This window comes from Chinchilla lanigera, unplaced genomic scaffold (genome assembly GCF_000276665.1).
Source record: "Chinchilla lanigera isolate Chin_1 unplaced genomic scaffold, ChiLan1.0 scaffold00076, whole genome shotgun sequence".
In the NCBI taxonomy this organism is placed as follows: domain Eukaryota; kingdom Metazoa; phylum Chordata; class Mammalia; order Rodentia; family Chinchillidae; genus Chinchilla; species Chinchilla lanigera.
Genome location: NW_004955477.1, coordinates 9,886,840 through 9,907,425, shown reverse-complemented (window position 1 = coordinate 9,907,425; position 20,586 = coordinate 9,886,840). Strand labels below are relative to the sequence as shown.

At 50.2% G+C, this 20,586-nt stretch overlaps 1 protein-coding gene across 1 annotated transcript in view; it reads left to right on the top strand.

Moving 5' to 3' along the window:
- Positions 1–20,586, top strand: part of Stk32c (serine/threonine kinase 32C) — a gene marked incomplete at its 5' end in the record, with an annotated part of 101,326 nt that overhangs the window by 40,502 nt on the left and 40,238 nt on the right. The window contains 1 exon segment of the mRNA XM_013503114.1: positions 16,132–16,187. Coding sequence (XP_013358568.1) covers positions 16,132–16,187 — 56 coding nt within the window.

Here is a 20,586-nt window from a genome sequence, read left to right as displayed (position 1 = left end):
TTTCTGGCTTGCACACTAAGTGTATGTTTAACTTTCCAAGAAACTGTTGGAGTCTTACAGAGTGACTGTGCCCTGTCACACTCCCACCAGCAACGCGTGGGTTCTGGTGGCTCCACACACTTGCCTACACTCTGTGCTGCAGGTCTTACCGTAGCTGGCTGTGCTGCTGGGGACAGTGGTATCTTGTTGGGTTCTAATTAGCATTTCTTGGTGACTAATTATGTTCAGCATTTTCTCATGTGCTTTCTGGCCTTTAAATCTTCCTCGTGAAGTGGCTGTCCAAGTCTTGTGCTTATTTTTGATTGCTCATTTGTCATTTTTTTATGGATTAACAGAAGTTCTGTATATACTCTGTCTGTGACTGAATTAGCTGAAATCCTTCAGTAAGAAGAGAGTACACTGGCCGTAAAAGAAACCTTGAGGGTCTAGGAGGCTAATTCAAGGGCCTAGTCAACACTGACCAGAAGACTGACCTGTCTCTGCTGCCATCTCTCAGCTTCTCCATCTTCTCTACTGGCTTCCTGCTCCAACACAGGTTTCTCTGAGTGTATCAGGTCCCCTCAGCCTCCTGCAGGCTTGTGTTCTGCCCGTGCAAATTCCCCTGAGCACTTCTGTTGTCCAGAAACCACTCCGCTGTCTTGAGACACCTTCACACTGATGGGCCACTGACACCTTGCCACTGGGGCAAACACGTGAGGGGCCAAGTCCTCTGGAGGCTGCTGCAAGAGGAGAGGGCAGATACTGAGTGGAGCTGGAGCATTGAAAGAGGGGGTGGCCATGGAGCCTGACCTCACACCCTGATGTTCCTCTATTAAGCATGATGGCCACAGTACCTGGTGTCTCCCCTGCTGTTCTGACACAGTTATGCATCAAGCAAACATGGCGCTACACTGGTCCTTTCTTCAAAGGATGCTGAGTGTAAATATAACACAAAGTTGATAGATGGGGCTTGAATTTTGTGATTAACATAGTTTAATGTCATTCATAAAGTAAAAGAGTCAGGAGAAAGTTATGTTACCTATTCATATGGTGTGTGTGTGTGTGTGTGTGTGTGTGTGTGTGTGTGTGTGTGTGTTCCACTTCTTTCAAGAAAAAGCATCAATGTCATCTGCCTTGCCCTGCCTCCCACCTAGGGTCACCACCTCAATAAAGGAGAAACTCAAATATGTCTGGTGGTCTCACCTCACTGGCTTTGGGATGATAGCAGTTCTCCAGGACATGTGCAGATTCCTTGGGTTAAAGGGTGCCACATGACTGCTGCTGGTCCACTTGAGCTGGGCACAGGTGGGAGCTTCATCCCCAAGTGCCTTAGAAGAACAACAATGTGGGCCTCACTCATTTCTGGTGGCATTTGCTGTGAGGTGGCTGCTCTAGCAGTACTGTCCCCTGACTGATCTGGTCAATGTGGGTCTCACTGATTTCTGAGTGATCTGGTTCCCTAGATGAGGGATGAGAACCAGGCCCTTGTAGCAGCAACCAGGACAGTGGAGCTCCTAGCTTCCTGGAGGGACCTGTGTGTGGCTGGTGGGACAGCTGAGAGGTGCTAAGACTTATGGTGGTGCCTGATCCCCTGCACACAGGAGTTGGTGGAGGCCAAGTGGTGGTAGAGAGTGGATTTCTCATTGACTCTGGCTTGGCTATGAGGAGAGACTGTTCGACCTGCTCTGTCCAGTATGGTTAGCCTTAGTAAGGCCCTGTCCTCATGGATGTCTTTATTGTCCCAACCCTGGACTCTTTCAGGCAGGACTTGATGGGTCTCCTTGTGGCTGAATAGGTTTGGGGCCATGTGACCATGTCTGAACAGTACAAGGTAAGGACTTGTTTCTGGGGATGACTTCAACACAGGGTGCATGAGCCTTGTGGTCTTTCTTAACAAAACCAGGGTTTTTATCTGGACATTTGTTCCTGGACCAAAAAAATGGGATCTGTGTTTATACATAAGTATCAGGATAGTAACCCTTAGTTATTGCAGGCTGATCAGGTCTACAATCTCCCAAACGAGTGGATGGCAAAGGCTTAAATAAGTGAGACAATTGAAAATGATTTTAGGGCTCCAAGAGTGTCTAACTCTCTTACTGAATTTGATATTTTCTGGGTTAAGACAAAGACTTCTCTGGGCAGCCAGTATTTATTTGGTTTACAATCAAGGAGCAGGATACTCAAGAAGACACGGGAATCTGAGCAGGATCTTGGGAGAATTATCCTAAATAGTAAATTATGTCAAACAGGAGAACTACCTTATCTTTAGGTTGGTTTTTATTGTAGGAGTGTGGAGACTGCAGCTGTAGTCTTCTTTTAGTTAATTGGGATTGGAGCGAAATGTCCTCAGCTGTGGCTTTGTCTTGTCCTTTGAGGTGTCACAGCTTTGCAGGCCAATACAAGCCTCAGTGGTAACCAGTGACTTATAGAGGTTCATTTGCTATGAGTCCTGCTGCCCATCTTCAGACAAGGTGCCTAAGCTTCAGACAACTCATAAGTAAAAATGGAAAGCCAATTGGTTAATAGTAAATCCTGCTCAGAGCTACTTTGTAGTGGTCTCCAATATATAAGTGCCCTGCTCTTGGTCAGGAGCTGTTGGTGAAGACTCACCAAGGGCAGATTATGCCAACCCCAGGGCCAGTTAGTAGTTAACCAGCTGACCATGGTAAGGGTGATTAAAAGCACACAGCTCCTTTGTCAGTATATCCCATCTGTAGGATGTATGTCCCAGAATGTCTGTAGGTAGCAGCCCACCGGGACCTGCAGCCACAGATGAAGGATACCTGGAATCTTTTCCCAAGACAGTGGTTATATCTTATTCTGCACAGGAAGAGTGATGCACAGGGTCTGTTTTCCTGCTTGACTCTGAGGCATAGGGGCCTGGAATGCAGAGGGCCCCAAGTGGAGTGGGAACATTTTCCTAGGCTGGGGTATGGGGCCCTCTTAGGGAGAAGAGGGTAAAAGCAGCGTTTAGTCCAAGCAGTGCTATAGGTGGGCATCAGCCAGTGCCCCAGGGTTGCTTGCTTTTCAGCCCCTCTGTAATGTGGGAGCCTTTGGATTTGAGGATCCTGTTGTGCCCCACTGTGAGCTTGGAACTCATGTAGTCACAGATCAGTTTTGTGCATTAACAAATGTGCAGATGTTCTTGAAAATAAACACCTTTACATATATGCATGCAACAATGAAAACAAACAATATGCACACACAAGTGTTTGATACAATTGCATAGTACATATCCATCATACACACAATGTACCCACACCAGAGCAAGCACATGTATGAACTCATATGGGTGTGTACATGCAAGCACACATGCATTTGTATGTATATAAACATGCATGCACCAGTGAGCACATGTGCGTGTATGCACACCTGTGCTCACACTCAGACTCACTGGCCTTGCCCAAAGTCAGGCAGTGTGTGGTACTCACCCTCACAGGCTGAACAGAGTCCCTGCTCCCGACACATCCAGTTCTGTCCTGCCCCCTGGAGCTGGGGCACCGGACCCTCTTTATAGTCTGTACCCCACATTCTCCCCCAGTGCAGCTCTCTCCTAGCAGGCTTCTTCTCCTCTCCTGGTGAGCCTATGGGAGTGATGGCAAACCTTTTAGAGACCAAGTGCCCAAACTGCAACCCAAAACCCACTTATGTATGGCAAAGTACCAACACTGCAATTAAACCTGAATACTGAGGTTTAGTTTAGAGAAAACAGCTCTTATCCAATACTTGGCTGCTGGGGCAACTTAGCTTGTGTGCTTACAGAGAGAGCTCTGCGTGCCTGCTGTGCACTCATGCCATATGTTTGACACCACTGGCCTATGGGATGGCCCTAAGGCAACTTCCTCTAGGAAACCTTCTCTGACTCCCTTAAGAATGGTTGCAGGACCTGCTCTCTGTTGCCTGGTACTATCCAACATCCATCCATCCCTGGGCCACTGTCTCCTCTGAGGCAGGCTGAGGTACCTCCTGTATGACCCAGGTCTTGAGGCCTGCACGGCAAAGTTCTCCTGCACTCTCTAGAGCTACATGGGTGTGCTGGCCGGAGAGGAGTGCCCCAATTGAGCAGAATGTCTCAATCACAAATTTACATTTTGAAAAGAGGCCCTCAGAGCAATTAGGCTGCAAATAGAAATGGTTTATTCGGGGTTGAAATACATAATGATGGGTTTAGGAGGTGGCGTTGTCATTGCTGATTGCCCACAGCTGCCAAGGCAGCCGGCGCTGTAGGCGGGCAGTGGCGGGTGGGAACCATGTTGACCTGAGGCCCAACCCCGAGAGGACACTGTTGCCTGACAGTGCCAGGTGGGCCAGTGAGTCCAGAGCCCGTGAATGAGACCCAGTAGCCTGCTACTGCTGCCTGCCCTGGGTGGGGACTCTGGGATACTCCACAGGACTTGGGAAGCAAGGAGAACCAAGGCCCAGGCAGCAGCTTCCTAAGAAGAGACAGCATTTGAAGTTCTGCAGAGCACAACCCTCTGCTTGCCCTGTCCCCAGCCCCAGAGCTGTTGTTGTTCTCTTCTCTCTGCGTTATGCAGTGGTGTCTGGAGCTGGACCATATCCTAAGGGTGTCCATGTCCTAATCCACTGAATCTGTGAATGTGTCACCAGTGGTGAGGGGACCTTTGCGTATGTGTCCAAGGGAGGGATCTTGAGATGAAAAGTCAGTCTTGGGTTACCCAGGTGGGCCCTAGGAGCAATCACAGCTGTTCTTAAGTCAGGGAGGAAGGAGGGTCAGAACAGGAGAAGAGATATAAAGAGGAAAGCAGAGGGCAGGAAAAGGCATTTGGAAGATAATGCAGTGGTAGCTTTGAGGATGGGGGGAAAGGCTATGAGCCAAGATGTCCAGTTCTTGGGCCAGGGTAAAGTGAATGATTATGATTTTAATTGGAGTTAATATTTTCCAGCCATTTCTAATCATTTGTCATGACCATTTCAGGACAAAATTCTTTTGTGATGGGATGGCCTGTTCTTGTGCCCAGCAAGTACATGGGAGGAGATGTTAGGCTTTAATTTTCATGTCTTTAGTGCTGTGGTGTCTGGGGCCATGGTCCTGGGGTCCAGGAGTCCTGGGCAGGCCCTCAGATGTGTCACCATGTGTCTCTCCAGCCTATATAGGAATGGCAAAGATGTGTGTATCCAGAGGCAGTGAGTGACTCCTTCTAAGGAATGGTTTGACCAGTATGTACGTTGCATGGACATGGCCAGGATTTGGACCCCCAGTGGCCAGGAGACCAACCCCAAGCCCTGCCCCAATTGCTGTCCCTGCTGGTTTGTGGGGGCGTGGAGAAAAATTGGGCATCAGGGCCTGTGAGCACCGGGTGGTCACATTCCTTCCTCTGGCAGGTGGCCAGGCTATGCAAGAAGGGGACAAAGGCTGTCCTTGTCCTTGGTGAACAGCTCTGGGGGCACCAGTTGCTGCAGCTGTGCCCTTCATTCCAGGAGAGGAAGGCTGTGGGAACGTGCTGAGTGCTGTTGGGGAGAAAGGTGTTTTCGCCTGTGTGGAGGTGCTAATGTGTGAGAGTAAGATGTGAGTTCACGCTTGCCTGGTTGTGAAGCCTTTGCTGCTCCAGCCAGACACTGGCCGCCACCTTGGCAGCTCAGCCTCCTTCTCACTGTTGCTGTACAGTGGTGGCTCCATGTAGCCCTGGCGGAGAGATGGTGGGCATGGGAGGACGTCCTGAGGCTGAGAGCCAAGGCATTGTTTACCGTGCATCCTGGAGAACCAAATAGCGAGGTCTCCATCCCCGGCACCTAGGAGGAACAAAGGAACAGAATTGAGTCAGGGTTTTTTTTCTCTGCAGCACATTTGCCACAAACCCTCTGGCAGCTGTCATCCTTGATCCTGGCTGATTTCAGAGGCACCAGAACCTGAGCATTGGGTGGGAGCATCTGCCTGGCCTGTGTGGCCACTCTGAGCTTAGGCTAAGTGGATCTGCAGAACCTTGGCCTCCTTTCTGCTTCAGGGAGCGCAGCAGACATGGCCTTCCTGTGTGGCTCCACATGAGGAGCTCTGGAAGCTCAGAGACCCATGGGCACAGAGGAAGCTCAAGCCTGTGACATGGGGTGCAGTGTCTGTTACACTTGGACCTTTGGCTGTCTGGCTGTCCTTCTTCCTAGGAGATCCCTCTGTCTTTCCGTGGGTGATGGTGGCAGGGGGCTTGGTGGGGCTGGAACCTGGAGATTGCAGGTGGACAGGATGGTGGTAGGCAGGTCTTCTTCTAGCCCCGGCCTGACTGCTTACCTTTTCGGGTGTTGGCCTCTGAGCTCTTTGCAGGGAGTTCTCAGCATCCACAGAGACTTGTCTACACCCATGCCCAGCCCCATAGTGGCCTTCATCCCCAGCTACTCCTACAAAGGTCTGTAGGCTTTGCTTCCCCAGGGACATGTGCTTGCAGGTGAACTGGGGTGTTGTTGACACCACTCTTCTGGATGCTGTCTTCTCTCTGCTTTCCTGTTCTGCTGTTCCACACCCTTGGCCAGACCTTGGACCAGTGTGAACCCAAAGCACTCGAGAGGCAAAAACATCCCTGGATGTGGGGCTCATATCTGCTAGGAGTTTCTGATAGTGCTGAGAGAGGGATCAGGATGACTCGCTTTGAAGGAACCCTGCTCAGAAACCTGGAGGATGGGTGGCCCTGGTAGAGGGTCTGTAGATGGTATAGCTGTGATAGGTTTGGGGGTACCTGGTACAGCAAGGGAGCCTGTCCCTTTTAGGCTGAGTCTGGTCTTCCTCTCTGCCCCTGTGGGTCCCTGTGAAATAGTTAGGTTCCCCACTTCATTCTACTCTGTGGATTGACCTCACATCTCCCAGGTTGAGGATCTCAAAGTTGTGTACAGTACCTTGAGGACCATAGGGATGCAGCTCTTCTCCCTGAGGAGCCAGTGTAGCCAGCCCAGGCACTGTGGGCTTTATAGCCACCATGAACAATATCTACCCTACATCTCAGGGCCAGGGCATCACCAGGGCAGGTGCAACTTGCCACCCTCACCTCTACCCCAGCCCTGTGCTGGAGCTATCTCCACTCAGCTTCCTAGATGTGCATCCTATATCCACACATTTGGATTATGAGTCCCCAGAGCAGGTCGCTTATCTGATGGAAGTGCCAGAGGGACGTGGGACTCCTAAGTCTATCACTGATGATCTCAGGGGTGCTGAGTATCTGGGGTAGTAGAAAGAGTCAGGCCTTGAACAGCAGGATCCCTCTGAAGGGCCTTAGGGCCTATAATTACGAAAGAACCCTCAGTTCCGGCCACTACATAGTGACTTCCTGCCCATCCCAGGCACCCTCCCAGTGGGCCCCAGGAACTTAGTGTGGCTGGCTGCAGATGCTGTATTGATCTGGCTGGTGCCCTAATTATTAATTTATGGAAGTTTCCGGTGCTGTCTGGGTATGTCAGAATGAAACACTGGAGCAGTTTAGGCTGGGCAGGGCCCAGGATAATAATGCAGTCAGGAAGTTGCCTCTGAGCGTGGTTTGTGGGCTGGAACTTTCATTGTAAATAAAGGTTGAGGAGATAGGCAAGGCCTCTGCCCCCACAGGGTCCAGCTGTGGGGTAGGCACAAAGCCTCCAGTTCTGGACCTGTGCTGGTCACAAGATGCTTCGAGACAGGACAGGAGCTAGGAAGAGTAGCTGAATGGGTTCTTGTGGGCACACAAATCACTTGGCCATTGCCTAGCCATACCTTCAAGTCACCTCTTTGGGCTGAGGAGTCCAGGACCAGAGCCAGAGCAAATACCCATTTCTCTAGTCTCAACAATTGAATTTCTTGCCCCAGAGACATTAGGTGTTCTCAAAGATAGAGGAAAGTGGTGGTCTAGGGCCTGGCTTGGAGATAAGGATTAGGTACAGAATACACTCTTTTCTCTTATACCTCTAGGGTCCCATGTTTCTTCACTAGGAGCTTGTGCTGGACTCTCCCACTCAGTTTTCTAACCTGTGAAATGCAAGTATTCTCACCCCTCCTGGGTGGCTCTAAGTGCTGGCTTCTGAGTCCTTCCTGTGTCATCCATGTCTGAACTGACCTATTGCAGGGAGGAGCCATTGGGCTGGCTCCGAGTCCTCAGCTTCTATAGACCTCCGGTTCTGGACCTGTGCTGGTCACAAGGTGCTTCAAGACAGGACAGGAGCTTCTATAGGCGCCCAAGGCAGGCATTCCAAGCACTGTGTCTGGGCAACCCCTAAGCATGGCCCACTCATTCTTCAGAGGTTGCACGAGCTGTGCAGGGAGCAGGGCTTCCAAGTCAGGTTGGGTGATTTTCTTTATCACAGGAGTTTTCTGGGCCGTAGGATATATACAAAGTTTAATGAACTTTTGCATGAATTTTAGCAACGTGTGACATTCAATTTGGTATTGTAGCTCTCAAATAATTCCCACTTGCAGTTTGGAACTTTCCTATGGATAAAGGGGCTTGTTCTACTAGAGGACACTCTGAGGACCAAGGCCTCTCATAGGTGACTGTGAGGCAGGCTGTGACAGGAAAGGTCCATGGCTGAGTACCTGGCCTGGGACTTGCTTGAGCCCGTGGCCCGCTTCCCTTCCAACTGACTTTTCCAAAAACTGTCCAGTGTTCACTTTCTGGGCTTCCAAAGGCATCAGGATGAGACCCTCTGAAGGTGTCAGGATGAGATCCTCTCTGAAGCATCAGGCCGGGGGCATCGGGAGCAGAGCTGCCCCTCCAGGTCTGCGGGGGAGGCCTTCGTGGGCACAGGCATTGATTTTGTCGCTGATAACAATAGCAGTGACTCACGATGCCTGTAGCAGGTCTATTTTTACTCTCCCAGGGGCCATCTTCTCGCTCTGCCTTCCTCATTGGGGGCATGTTTTTGTCTGTCTTAAGAAAAGCCCTGCCTTATGAAAGGACTGTGTTCTAACCTGAAATGTCACTGGGACTTACAGATCCCCTCATGATTTGTTGCTGGAAGGTTCTTCCATGCCTGCTACAGGGTGCCATGCCTACAAACTGGGCGCCAGAGCTGAGGTGGGTCCATGTGAGGTGGGAGGAAGGTCTGGCCAGGCACTCATGAAGGGCAGGTCATTTTATTTTTAAAGGAAAAATGTTACCTACTGTATTTGCTTTGGATTTTGTTGTAATTACACAAGAGTCTATATTTTGGCTTTCTCTTGCTTTGCCTTTAACTGATCTGCGGCATTGATGTTGTCTTTGGCAGTGAGAGCTCCCTGCATTTCCTCTGGCTACCATTCACGCACTATGGCAGAACAAGCAGAAAATGTGCCTGGGCTCCCTTTTCAAAGTACCCCTGCCCATGGCGCAGTTATAGTCACTGGCAGTCACTGGGGACCAGAACAGTCTGCATCAGGCCAGCTGGAACAAGGCCACTGAAGTGCTGACTACCTTCTGGGAAAGAGCTCCTTGTGTTTTCTCAGGTGTGTGTTCGTTTTGCTCCTAGTGAAGCCTCAAGATTTGAGGATGGGGGCAGGCACAATGTCCAGAAGTTCTGTCTGCACTACTGGACTTGGAGAACTGTGAGAAAACCTGTTCATGACTGTTGGGTCAGCTCAGTGATGATGTACTCAACCAGCAGCCCTTGGGACGGGACCTGGCGTTTGTTTTTGCCCTAGAGAAAACAGAATTAGGACTGAACCTATGAGAAAAATGACACGTTCCCATAGCAACGGCTGCACTTCCAGTCATCAGGTCTGCAAAATGAAAACCTTCCTTGAAGAATAAATATTTAAAAGCCTTTGATTTTAAAATATTTATCTGCACCAGGAAGAGCCTGTGCCCATGCTTTCTCGGTGTGCTGTAGAGTGGAGGAGGGACCCATGGCCTGGAACTCTGGGCTGTGCTGCCTCTGTGCACATGGCAGACAGACCATTTCCTCTTGGCTGACTTACTTTGACTCCTGGGAAGGAAATGTGTAAATGCAAGATAGGACTGTTGGAGCTTGAACTCACTTTTCCTTTTACCTGCCTTATAATGTAAGAGATGTCTAATACTGGGGAAGAATGTAGCCCAGGTACACACCAAATCAGTCTTGCTCAGTCCTGGCCCAGGTACCTCAGATACAGACCCTCACTTCTTTGTCCAGATATCAGCTTCAGGAATATATTGGTAATGTCATTGTCTAAAACATCGATCTCCAACCCCCTTTTCCTGTCTTATCCTTCGCTTGTTTGTTTAGTCTCTCTCCCACCCACACCAAAGTGTGTGCCCTGGGGCCTCTCCCTGCAGCTGTGCAATGGCCAGAGACTGAGAGTGGGCCCTGGGGGTTCCAGGCTCTTCAGCTAGGACTGAGTGGGACCCCTTACTGCTGCGTGTGCCAGAATTACAGGGGTGGGTGGGGAGGGTGTGGGCACCAGGGCTGGATTCTGGGTATCCTTGGAGGTAAAGCCAGCTGGGTTTGCCAATACATTGAACAGACATGGGGTAGTCCTGGGCAGAGCCTGGAAGGCAGAAGCTGTTGTTACTGGGGCAGGTTTGGATGAAGTCAGGATTTTTTTTCAGTGTTCTCAGGGTAAGGGCATTTTTATGTGGCCAATGGGCAGCCACCTGCCCGAGGGTGTATTCACTCAAAGAGATGCTCAGGATCTTCGCTTGGCAGAGTCTTTTTTCCTGCAGGGACAATGTTGACCCCCAACACTGGGGGCCTCTGCGTGGTGCACCACCCATGTGTTTCCATGGCTTGGGAATGCATGTGCCCCATGAGGTTTGCTTGTTCATTGGCCCAAGTTGATATCCTGAAGGTGCTTGGCACCTGCTTCTCCTGTGTTTGAATCCAACTGGCTGTAACTAGAAAGTGCTTATGCCTGCTCCTGCTCCTCACCCCACATCAAGAGCTGACAAGGTGAGGGGTCCTTACATCCCTTGTGCAGATGAAAAAACCAAGGCCCCAAGGAGGTGAGTGGGTGGGCAACAATCCTAAGCAACAATCCTAAGGGGTTTGTTTCCCATGAACTGAACAGACTCTTAACCTATCCCTGTCCAACTTGAAACTTTCCTTCTGTCTTTGTACCAGCCCCTGCCCCGTGCACTGAGAGTGCCCCTCATCCACCGGTGTCAGGTAGGAGTAGCTCTGTCTCTCCTAGACATAGCCAGATTCTTCCATGCTGTCCCCCAGCCCCAGGACCAGCCCTGGGAATCCACCCTTTCCAGTCCTTCAAGGCATAGTGATCACCTTCAGAAACCTCAGCCTGTGAGTCAAGGCCCTGACTCACCCATGGAAACAGTCCCTGCTTTTCTGGGGGGGAAGTTGTGGCTCCATGGTGCAGACCTGGACACGGGTCAATCTGTCAGCCTCCTACCACACCGCAACCTTTAGCAGCTCTTTTCTGAGCCAAGCCTGGCTCTGTGCAATCCAGTCTCTGCCTGGTGAACCCCCAGGTGTCCAACCATCAGGTGTCTGCATAAATGCCACTTTTCCCAGGAAACCTCCTCTCACTCTGTGCTTGGACAGGCTGGGTCTTTATATGCCCACACAGGTAACCCCTCTTGTTGCCATGTCTCTCACACCTAGGGTGAAGACCATCTTTGCTCTCCAGTTTGTCTGTTTACCCTGGAGTTTTAGTCCCTTGCTGAGTTTAGCAAACATCTGGACAGTGGGGACATTGAACGTTGCCCTGAAGTGGCTCTGATTTGTGTCACTGCTAGAAAGCTGGGTGGAAACTTAAAAAGTGCATGAGCTCAGTTTCCTCCAGGACTCCCCTGGTCCCTGGGGACCCTGTCCTATGCATGAGCGTACACGCTGTCCCCTTCTGTGCTGCTCCTGGACCTGAGCGGTAGCCTTGCCTGTCTCCAAGGACCCAGAGCTCTGCTCTTGCCTCTAACTTATGCAGACTCTAGATTCAGTGTCTGGGGGGAATCCAACAATTTGGATTTCAATGAACTTCACAGATGTCGGCTGTCTGGATGGTGGCGTTTGTAGGAAGGTTTTTAGTGTATCAGACTGATTACAATATTGGTCTCTGAAAAACCCTTTGTAAGATGACTGTTTTGACAGATTCCTGCCGGTGGATTTCCTTTTCTTTATTGGCTCCACCGAGTCTGGAATGAAATGTACCATCTCCCTTTAGGAGTCAGAAATGGGACTGGATGCCTCAGCTGGGTGCTGGGCAGAACAGATGGTTATGGGAGGACTGGGACCTGCCTCACAGCAGCATGGAGACTCCTGTGTTGCTTATAGCAGAGCAGCAGCTGGTCTTAGGTTCCTCTTCTGCCTGGCATGGGCCGGATTGAAGGCTGGGGGACCCATATCAGGAGGGTGTGTGAGCTGCTGTGTTTAGTAGCACAACTGCTTCCTGCCTCAGCCAGGTGGCGGGGAGGCAGAAAGGAGTGTGTGCATCAGGGTGGAAGAGCAGGTCCTTGGTTCCCCTGTGGAGCCTCCAGGCACCCAGGGGGCCGAGGCTCATCTTTTGGGGGTTTGGCCTCCTAGTTCATCTGAACATGGTCCCTGGTCGATGTGGGCCATCACTTCTGGGGTTGCCTTTGCTGGTGGTCCTAGTACAGTATACACCCTGCCCTGGGGACTGTGCCCTGCTGTTCTCAAGGTGTATGACAGACACACTAGAATTCCTGTCCCATCTGCGTTTTCCTTAGGCAGCTTCTGTGTGGCCATCTGGGTGCCCTTTTCTAAGATTCTCTGTCTTCGTGGTTGCCTCTGTTGGATAATCTGAGGAAATGGGGACAGGTGTGCTTAGAGCCACAGGTGCTGAACCATGCGGGCTGCACAGCACAAACTGCACGCTCCTCTGCCTTTCGCAGGAAGCTGAAGGCTGGCAGGAGGCCAGAGGTCTGCCAGCACCCAAACCAGAAGCACAGTCACCTTGGGGCTTGGTGGCTGTGTGCCCAACAGGTCCTGTCAAGTCGCCTTTGCTGAGGTTCCCCATCCTCAAATCCTTAGTGGCAACACTTTCTTGTGCCATGGACCAAGACAGTGATGAGAGATTCCTTTATGCCTCTGAACTGTTATTTCTGTCTGAAATACTAAAGCTAGAAACTTGTGCTTATTCTCTAAAAATGTGACTTGTCCTGGCCCAGTTCCTGTGCAAGCTCATAGCCCAGTGCGGCAATGAATGCTTGGGGCTCTGCACTCTACTGGCTGCTAGGTGTTGCAGGGGGCATGTTAGCTGGCTGCCCTGTGGGCAGAAGTCTAACCTGCCTCCCATGTAGTTTTCAGCTGTACCCAGGCACCAAAAGGATGAGGGACTGCGGGTAGAGACCCAACAGATACATTATGGCTGTTCTAGAGGTGGGCATGAGGTATGCTTCCTTAGCTCTTTGTTGGGAGTGGCTGAGGCTGGGTTCTTGTGCTTCTGTAGGAGCTTACATGCATACTGGGCTGGTGTCGGTCCATGGCCCAGAACTGCCTGGCAGAGCCCATTCCCCTAAGCTGTAATGCAGCCAGCTCAGCCCTGTGCCCCTGCAGGTACTCCACCTTCTGCACTGCGGCACGTACACCTCAGTCAGTTCTGAGCTGCCGCACCTCTGGGATGCTATCTCAACTCCTCCCAAGGACTGGAGCCTCAGTGCAGCATTTTGAATGTGGGAACTTGTGCTTCACCACCTTCTCCACTAGGCAGTACTAGTCCAGATTTCCAAGGACAAGAGCAAACAGTCCAGTTCAGAAAGACCTTGGTAATGGCTGGCAGCACTTGGGACCTTTCAGACTCCTACAGCATGGCTCTGTGCAGAGCCATGTCTTCTGAGGGGAGCTCTTCCCTATTGCTAGCCTCATGTGGAGCATGGGACTCAGGAAAGGGGGTGACATGCTTAGCATCTCCCTGTGAGCTGTGTCCTCACGTTCCCATCTCACCCACCATGTCTCAGCCGCTCTCTTGCTTTTCTTTTCCCCCCAGTTTTGTCCCTGTCACACGCACACAGACTTAGAAGACTGGCTTTCCTTTCCTATCTGGTAGTCGGGGAATTGTGCCAAGCAGCAGCGTGTGCTCTCCTGCCAGCAGGGAGGGTGCATGCTGGGGTGCCCGGATGCCTTCTTGTTGCTGGCTCAGGCTCTGAGCATGTTCAGGTTGTTGAGTGAGGCTAGGAGGGCTGACATGTGGGGTGGGGTGGAATGGCTGGGTTGGGGTAGAGTGGGGAACAGAGATCACATGGGCAGAGGCTGTGTTATCCAGGAGGTGGCCATGGAACTAGGTGTGCTAGGTTTGGGCCAGTGGGGCCTGGCCATGGTTCTCTTTTTTTGTTTTGTTTTACCATGCTGGAGATTGAACCCAGGGGCTTTGCACTGAGCTACATCTCAGCATTGTTTGATCTAGCCAAATTGCCCTGGCTAGTCTCAAACTTGTAATCCTCCTGCCTTAGCCCCTAAGAGTGCTGAGATTACATGTGCGCACCACCACCCTGCTGGCAGAGGTTCTTGTCTGTAGAATGGGGGCTGATTCCCTTCTGAGCTGGTCACTACCCAGATGCTTGGTATCCCCCTCCATCCCTCCTTTCACCCATTGATAAACCCGCTGTCATCTCCAGCCTCACATTAATCAGCCTCTCAGCCACTTGCTCCCGTGGCCCCTTCCCTCATAGGTAGCAGCAGAACCCTTCTGAGGAGCTTTTGTCAAAACCCCTGCCCCCAACCCTGCAGACCCCTATTTTTTCCCTCTCCTTGCACAGCTAGGGGAATGAGGAAAGTCTGTGTCTCTACATTCCTCAGGGAATATGTGTATGTGTCCCTGTATATGTTCACAGCTTTTCATTGTTGTGAAAAACACCTGAGATAAACAACTTAAAAGAGGAAAGGTTTATTTTGGTTCATAATTTCAGAGGTTTCAGTAACCATGGGAAGTACTTGGTTCCATGGCTTTTGCACTGATGCTGGGCCAAATGGCTTGGGGAAGAGCTCCCCACTCCATGGCGGTTGGAAAGGTGGGGCGGGAGGAAGTGGGAAAGACGCCAGGACAAGATATAGTAAACAGTCTCACCTCCTAATAGCACATTCAGCTTTTAGGATTAACTTGTTCCTCTGGCTTGCACCACCAGTGGTACGTGCATGACCGTTCCATGAATGACTGTACCACTTCTACCACCAGTGGTAAAGCTGCCCGACAGCAAGACATGTTATTGCCATGCTGTGAATATGCTAATCCATTGATGACTTTAGTGCCCTTATGATCTGTCACCTTCCAAAAGCTCCACCTTTGACAGTTGCTGTATGGGACCAAGTCTTCAACAGAATGTGTCTTTCAGGAGTTACTGTAGATCTCAACCATAATAACAGATATGAGGATGACACCTAAATGGATAAGTAGATAAAATATCTTAGACTGTAGGGTATCCCAAATCCTGCTGCAGGGCATGTGTCCCTACAGTGAGGCCAAGGTCAGAGGCAGGCCCTCTGTGTGTGTGGGGGTATTGGAGGTGTAGATCTTGGCCAAGGGGGACAGCTGCTGAGGATAGGAGGTGCTGGTTGAAGAACAAGGCTGGTGAGCCCTGGCATAGATGAGCTGGGCCGTGTCTGCAAGCAGTGTCAGCCGTGTTGACATGGTGAGATGTCTGGAAAGCCTCAGAATGGCTCACACCGAGGGGATCCCACTCAGTCCCTCATCGAGGCTTCTCCAGGAGGAGTGTGCTGCTGTGACCCTGCGAAGGAGCAGCCAGAGACTAGGCACACTCAACATTCTTATCCTGTGCCCCTCCTCTTTTATTAACATTGGAGGATTGCAGGGCCTACCTCCCTCCCACCCTGGCCTGTCCACTGAGTCCCAGCAGGGCACATGCCCTTTCTCCCCTGGTCCCCTGAACACTCAGAGCTGTGTGTTCAGGCTTCTTGAGACTCCCAGATTTGCCTGTTTGTGGGTCTTCAGATTGTTGGAGCAGCTTTCCGTTTGGCTGGGTGTCAGGACTGCAGCTGAACAAGTCTGGCACTCTGGGAGCCTTGTTCCATCTCATTCATCTCTGTCACATTTGTGGGCCAGCCACATGTTCCCACCCCATAGTGATTCTGAGAAAAGGGCACTGTGTGGCTTGGGCCACCCTCTCCCTGGGCTCAGCCCTTCTTGATTTGCACAGGTAATGAGTCCATTCTGAGCCACAACTGACCCTTCTGTAGGCTAAAGCAGCCGGGCTTCTGGCCAGCTGCTGGAGGTGCCGAGTGTGTGTGGGGCTGCTCGGGGTTGGGGAATGTGCTGGGCGTGGGGTCTTTCTACTGCCTTACCTGATGTCCCTCTGTTTCATTCTGCAGTGAACTTCGATCACTTCCAGATCCTGCGTGCTATCGGGAAGGGAAGCTTTGGCAAGGTAAGGCAAGTCCTCTGGGTAGGGAGGCAAAGGATGGGGGATGTGTGGGACCAAGAAGCTAGACAACTGTCACCTTGTCCACCTGCTGCATTCTCTTTAGAAGCCAGAGACTTCTTGGCTGAGATGGACTTGGACAGCTGGATTAGGTCTGTCAGGGAGGAAGTAGCGGTTCTGGGGTGTCAGGGTGAGCTGCCGGCCCAGTCACAACCACCTTTAAGTCTCTCTGGGAGTCTCATGGCTCAGCCAGGAGCTGAGGGTGGTGTTGGCACAGTCACTGAGAGACAGTCACCAATGTGAGAACTGAGCCCCCGAATGCACCCACTTGTAATTCTGAGACCCATGTTGTAGCCAAAGCTATTTCTTCAAAGAGGAAGTATGCTCAGGCCTAAGGGAAAAATGTTCAAGGAGGAGTGGTGTGGTGTGGCAAATACCCCAGTGTCCAGGAGCCACTGTGATGGTTGGAGGCCTCTGTCTACCAAAATAGCCATCTCCGGTACACTGGAGCGCAGAAACGAGGCCTGTGCCTATTCTTTGGGACATACAGGTGACAGAACCAAGGGTAGATGGCCAAGTATACATCCACATCCAGGGAAGGAGACTTCTGTCCCCCGCGGAGCTGGATCCATTTCTTCACTTTCCCCAGTTCTCTCTTGGCCATATCTAACTTCCTGATTGCTGCCTTGTGATATCTGGAGATTGGGGGTAATTATAACTGAAAGAGGCTTAACAAGCACTTTGAAAAGGTTGGAATTAGCCTGAACTTCTGCAGCGATGGCTGTGCTGTGGATGAATCACTTCTGAATGGACATTTCTTTTCAGCTTTCCTGGGGGGCTTGGCAGACGGCCCTGGGGCTCCCCCCTCTCCTGTCTGTACAACTATGTGGACGGCCCTGGGGCTCCCCCCTCTCCTGTCTGTACAACTGTGTCTATTTAAATGCCATAAACTCTTTTTAAAGGGATTGCTGTGCTACCAGAGCAAAATGTTCAGGGTATTTGAATGCGATTAATTACCTTCATTTCATTATATCATAAAGGATTGCTGCGCTAGGTTACCCAAGGCCTGGGGTAATTATAAGTCAGAGGAGACGAACCCGTTTGCACAAATTTATTGAAAGCGTACCAAGGAAAGATATTTTTAACATCTCAGTGTGTCAGGAGATGGTGATGGTTTTGACGATCGTGAAGAAGGCTGACCTTGGGGCATGGCCCTCATGTTGGTAAGTTTCTGAGCGTTGTTGAGGCTGATAGGGATCCCTCTGTGCTCCTATTGTCCTAACAGAGTGTAGGGTGTGTCCCAGGGCTACAGTGCATATAAGGAAACATGAGGGGCAGGCAGGTAGGATTTGATGACACCCCCCACCGCCACCACCAGCAGACGACAGCAACTGTTACCAGGCTCAGGAGGGGGGAGCTGAGACAAGGAAGCACGGAGGTCCCTAGGCATTTAGAACTCAGGTGTTTGGAAATCAAGGGACACTGAGCCACCTGGAGAGACCTGGGCTTAGGCCATCTGAATGGAGAGACCAGTGGGTGGGTGCAAGGCAAAGCCAGTGCATGAGTATGGTTGCTGTTTTCTGGGGCCCTGCATCTCCTCTTCTACCTCTAGTGGATATTTCTATCCTCAGGATGGCCCCTTACCCTGTGTTTCTTACCACTGCTGACTCTACCCCTGCCTGGGAACTGACTGTGCTCCTCACCATATCATAGCTGGGTAGCCCCCTCCTCTACCAGAGTTTGCAGATCCCCCATATTCTGGGTCCTCTGACTGGTTCTTGGCTCTGCAAAGCTGACTGGCCTTGGAAGTGGGCCACTGCAGAGAGGGGAGACAAGAGCAAGCCACTGGGTGTCATTTTCAGATGCAAGTTAGTGGTATAATTAGAGACTCCTTCCTGCCCCTTAATTAGCTGCCTAATTAGGGGTCTTGGGCTGCAAGCTGTGGTTGCTGGGTACGTATCTAGGAATGTGGGTAGAGTGAAGCCTGTCACAGGCCTGGCTCTGGTCCTTGCCTCTATTTTCAGTGGCCAGAGCAGGGAATCCATGCTTCAAAGGAATGGGGGCTTGGAGAGGCAGCCCCAAGGTTCTGGTTGGACCTGGGGATGCTTCTATTTATGTGTAACTGAGGTTCAGATTTGGTGTCTGGTGGGGCCCTCTTTTTGGTGTAGACAGTGTGTCATCTTTATATACTCTCTCACATGGTGGGAGAGAAATAGAGCTTGCCAGGATTCCTTGTAAGGGATTAAATTCCATTCATGAAGGATCCATCCTCATGACCTAATAATACTATCAAAAGGGGGTTAGGATTTCAGCATAAGAATTGTGGAGGATATAAACATTCAATTGCACATGTTTAAGTGGGATCATGCAATTTGTTTTTTGTGCCTGGTTTATTTCACACAGAAAAATGTCTTAAAAGTTCATCCATGTTGTAGTGTGTGTCAGAATTCTCTGCCATTTTGAGGTAGAACTGTATTCTATTATTTTTATAGATACTTGTGTCTATTTATTGATGGCACTTGGGTTGCTTCTCTGTCCTAGTTATTGTGAAGAATACTATGAACGCAGCTTTTCAAAGATCTCTTAGAGGCATTGTTTTTAATTCTTCCACTTGGAAGTAAAATTGCTGGATCATAGGGTAATTATATGGATTCTTTTTGAGGAACTACCATACTGTTTTATACAGCAGCTGCCCCATTTTGCATTCTAACAAGCAGTGTACAAAGGTTCCATTTTCTCCATATTCTTTCCAACACTTGTTGTATTTTGATTTTTCTGGCAGTAACTTTCCTAGTAGGGGTGAGCTGCTTTTTCATTTTGTGGTTTTGATTTGCATTTCCCCTATGTTTGAAAAGGCTGATCCCTAAACCTCATAAAAGTCACATTCCTAAGGAGAAATCATACGAATGCAAGGTCTACATGTTTGGGATCTGCTGAGGAGGGTTCTGGGCCCCCCACAACTCCTATTGGGGGTGTTAGAGGCTGATTTTGTTGAAATTGCTTTCATTGAGTAGAAAGGCACAGTGACATTCTTATTGAGAGTGGAATGTGGCGGACTGTTTTCCATAATGAAAAACCAGGTCATGCAGTTGGGTACTCAGAATTGTTGATCAAGTTAGAGATATATAAATAGAAAGATTAACATTAAATGACTGACATAAGAGTTGTGATGGTTTATCTTTGATTGGTTTGAGATACCCTTAGAAGATTAGTGAAACACACTTCTGGGTATTTCTGATTGGGTGATGGGGACATGACTTTGGGGACTATATCTGGTTCCTGGCCCCTTCCTCTCTGGCTCTTGCCCTGTGTTCTGCTTCCTGGCTGATATGAATTGAGCAGGTTTCCTTAACTGGCCCCTTCCCATGACAATTTGCTTGGGAGCCAGTCAACCATGAACTGAAACCTCTGAAACCATGAACCAAAAAAATCTTTCTTTCTTTAAATTGCATGTAAGGTATTTTGTCCTAGCAGTGAAAACCTGAGTAATACAACGTGAAGATGAAAATCAGGAAGAATCTGCTAGGTCACGTTCCCATCTACAATTGCAATTCAGGATGACCTTGGCATTGACCAACCATTGGAACTACCTTCTGGGTGCTGGGTCTTCAGATTCATCCCTCACTGATCATGAACTGAGTGCCTGGGGTCACCTGCATGGGGCAGTAGTCTCTGGTGGTTCACCAACTTAGATGTTGTAGCTTAATGCCTGGCTTTCCTCACTGAACCAAAGCTCTGAGAATTCTGGTGGAAGGCTGGAAGTCTTCATGGGAAGGATATTTTTTGCTAGGTAGAATTGCCCTTCTATCAAGCTTCTAACCCTCCCTGAGATGACAGGTTGGCCTTAAAAAATATGGAAGATGGGAAGACCCTTTGATCATCCGGAACATGGAGAAATCATGTCCCAAAGCAGGTGATTTTGTTCTGTGAGGAGAGAGGAAGCTGATGGTCTAGTTAACTCTGTGGCAGTGAGAACACAGTTCCCACTAGCTTGAGGATGGGGTAAGGATTCACATCCTTTCCTGTGTTTGCTCTCTAGGTTTTCTCGGACATCATGACCCCCTGGTTACATTGTGAGGAATCCAGGAAGGAGTGAGGCTGCAGATGGAACACTCTGCACACTTGCAGTCTACTTGTGCGATGTGAGCAGGGCTATCTCAGGGCCCTGTTGTCTGTCAAGTTCCATCCAGGCTCTGGCCACGAGTACATGCTCTGTGTGTACCTGGTTCCAGGAATGTGAGGTCTTTCCAGGAGCCAACACAGTATGTGGGCAATGCCATCCCCACCCCTGCTTTGTTTTCTCCAGTTCTGCCCAGCTGGTGTCCAGAGAGTGGTGTGGCCATAGTTCATTCCAAGATAGATGGTCAAGGTAGGGCTAATGAAGACTTGGAGAAAATCAATCCAT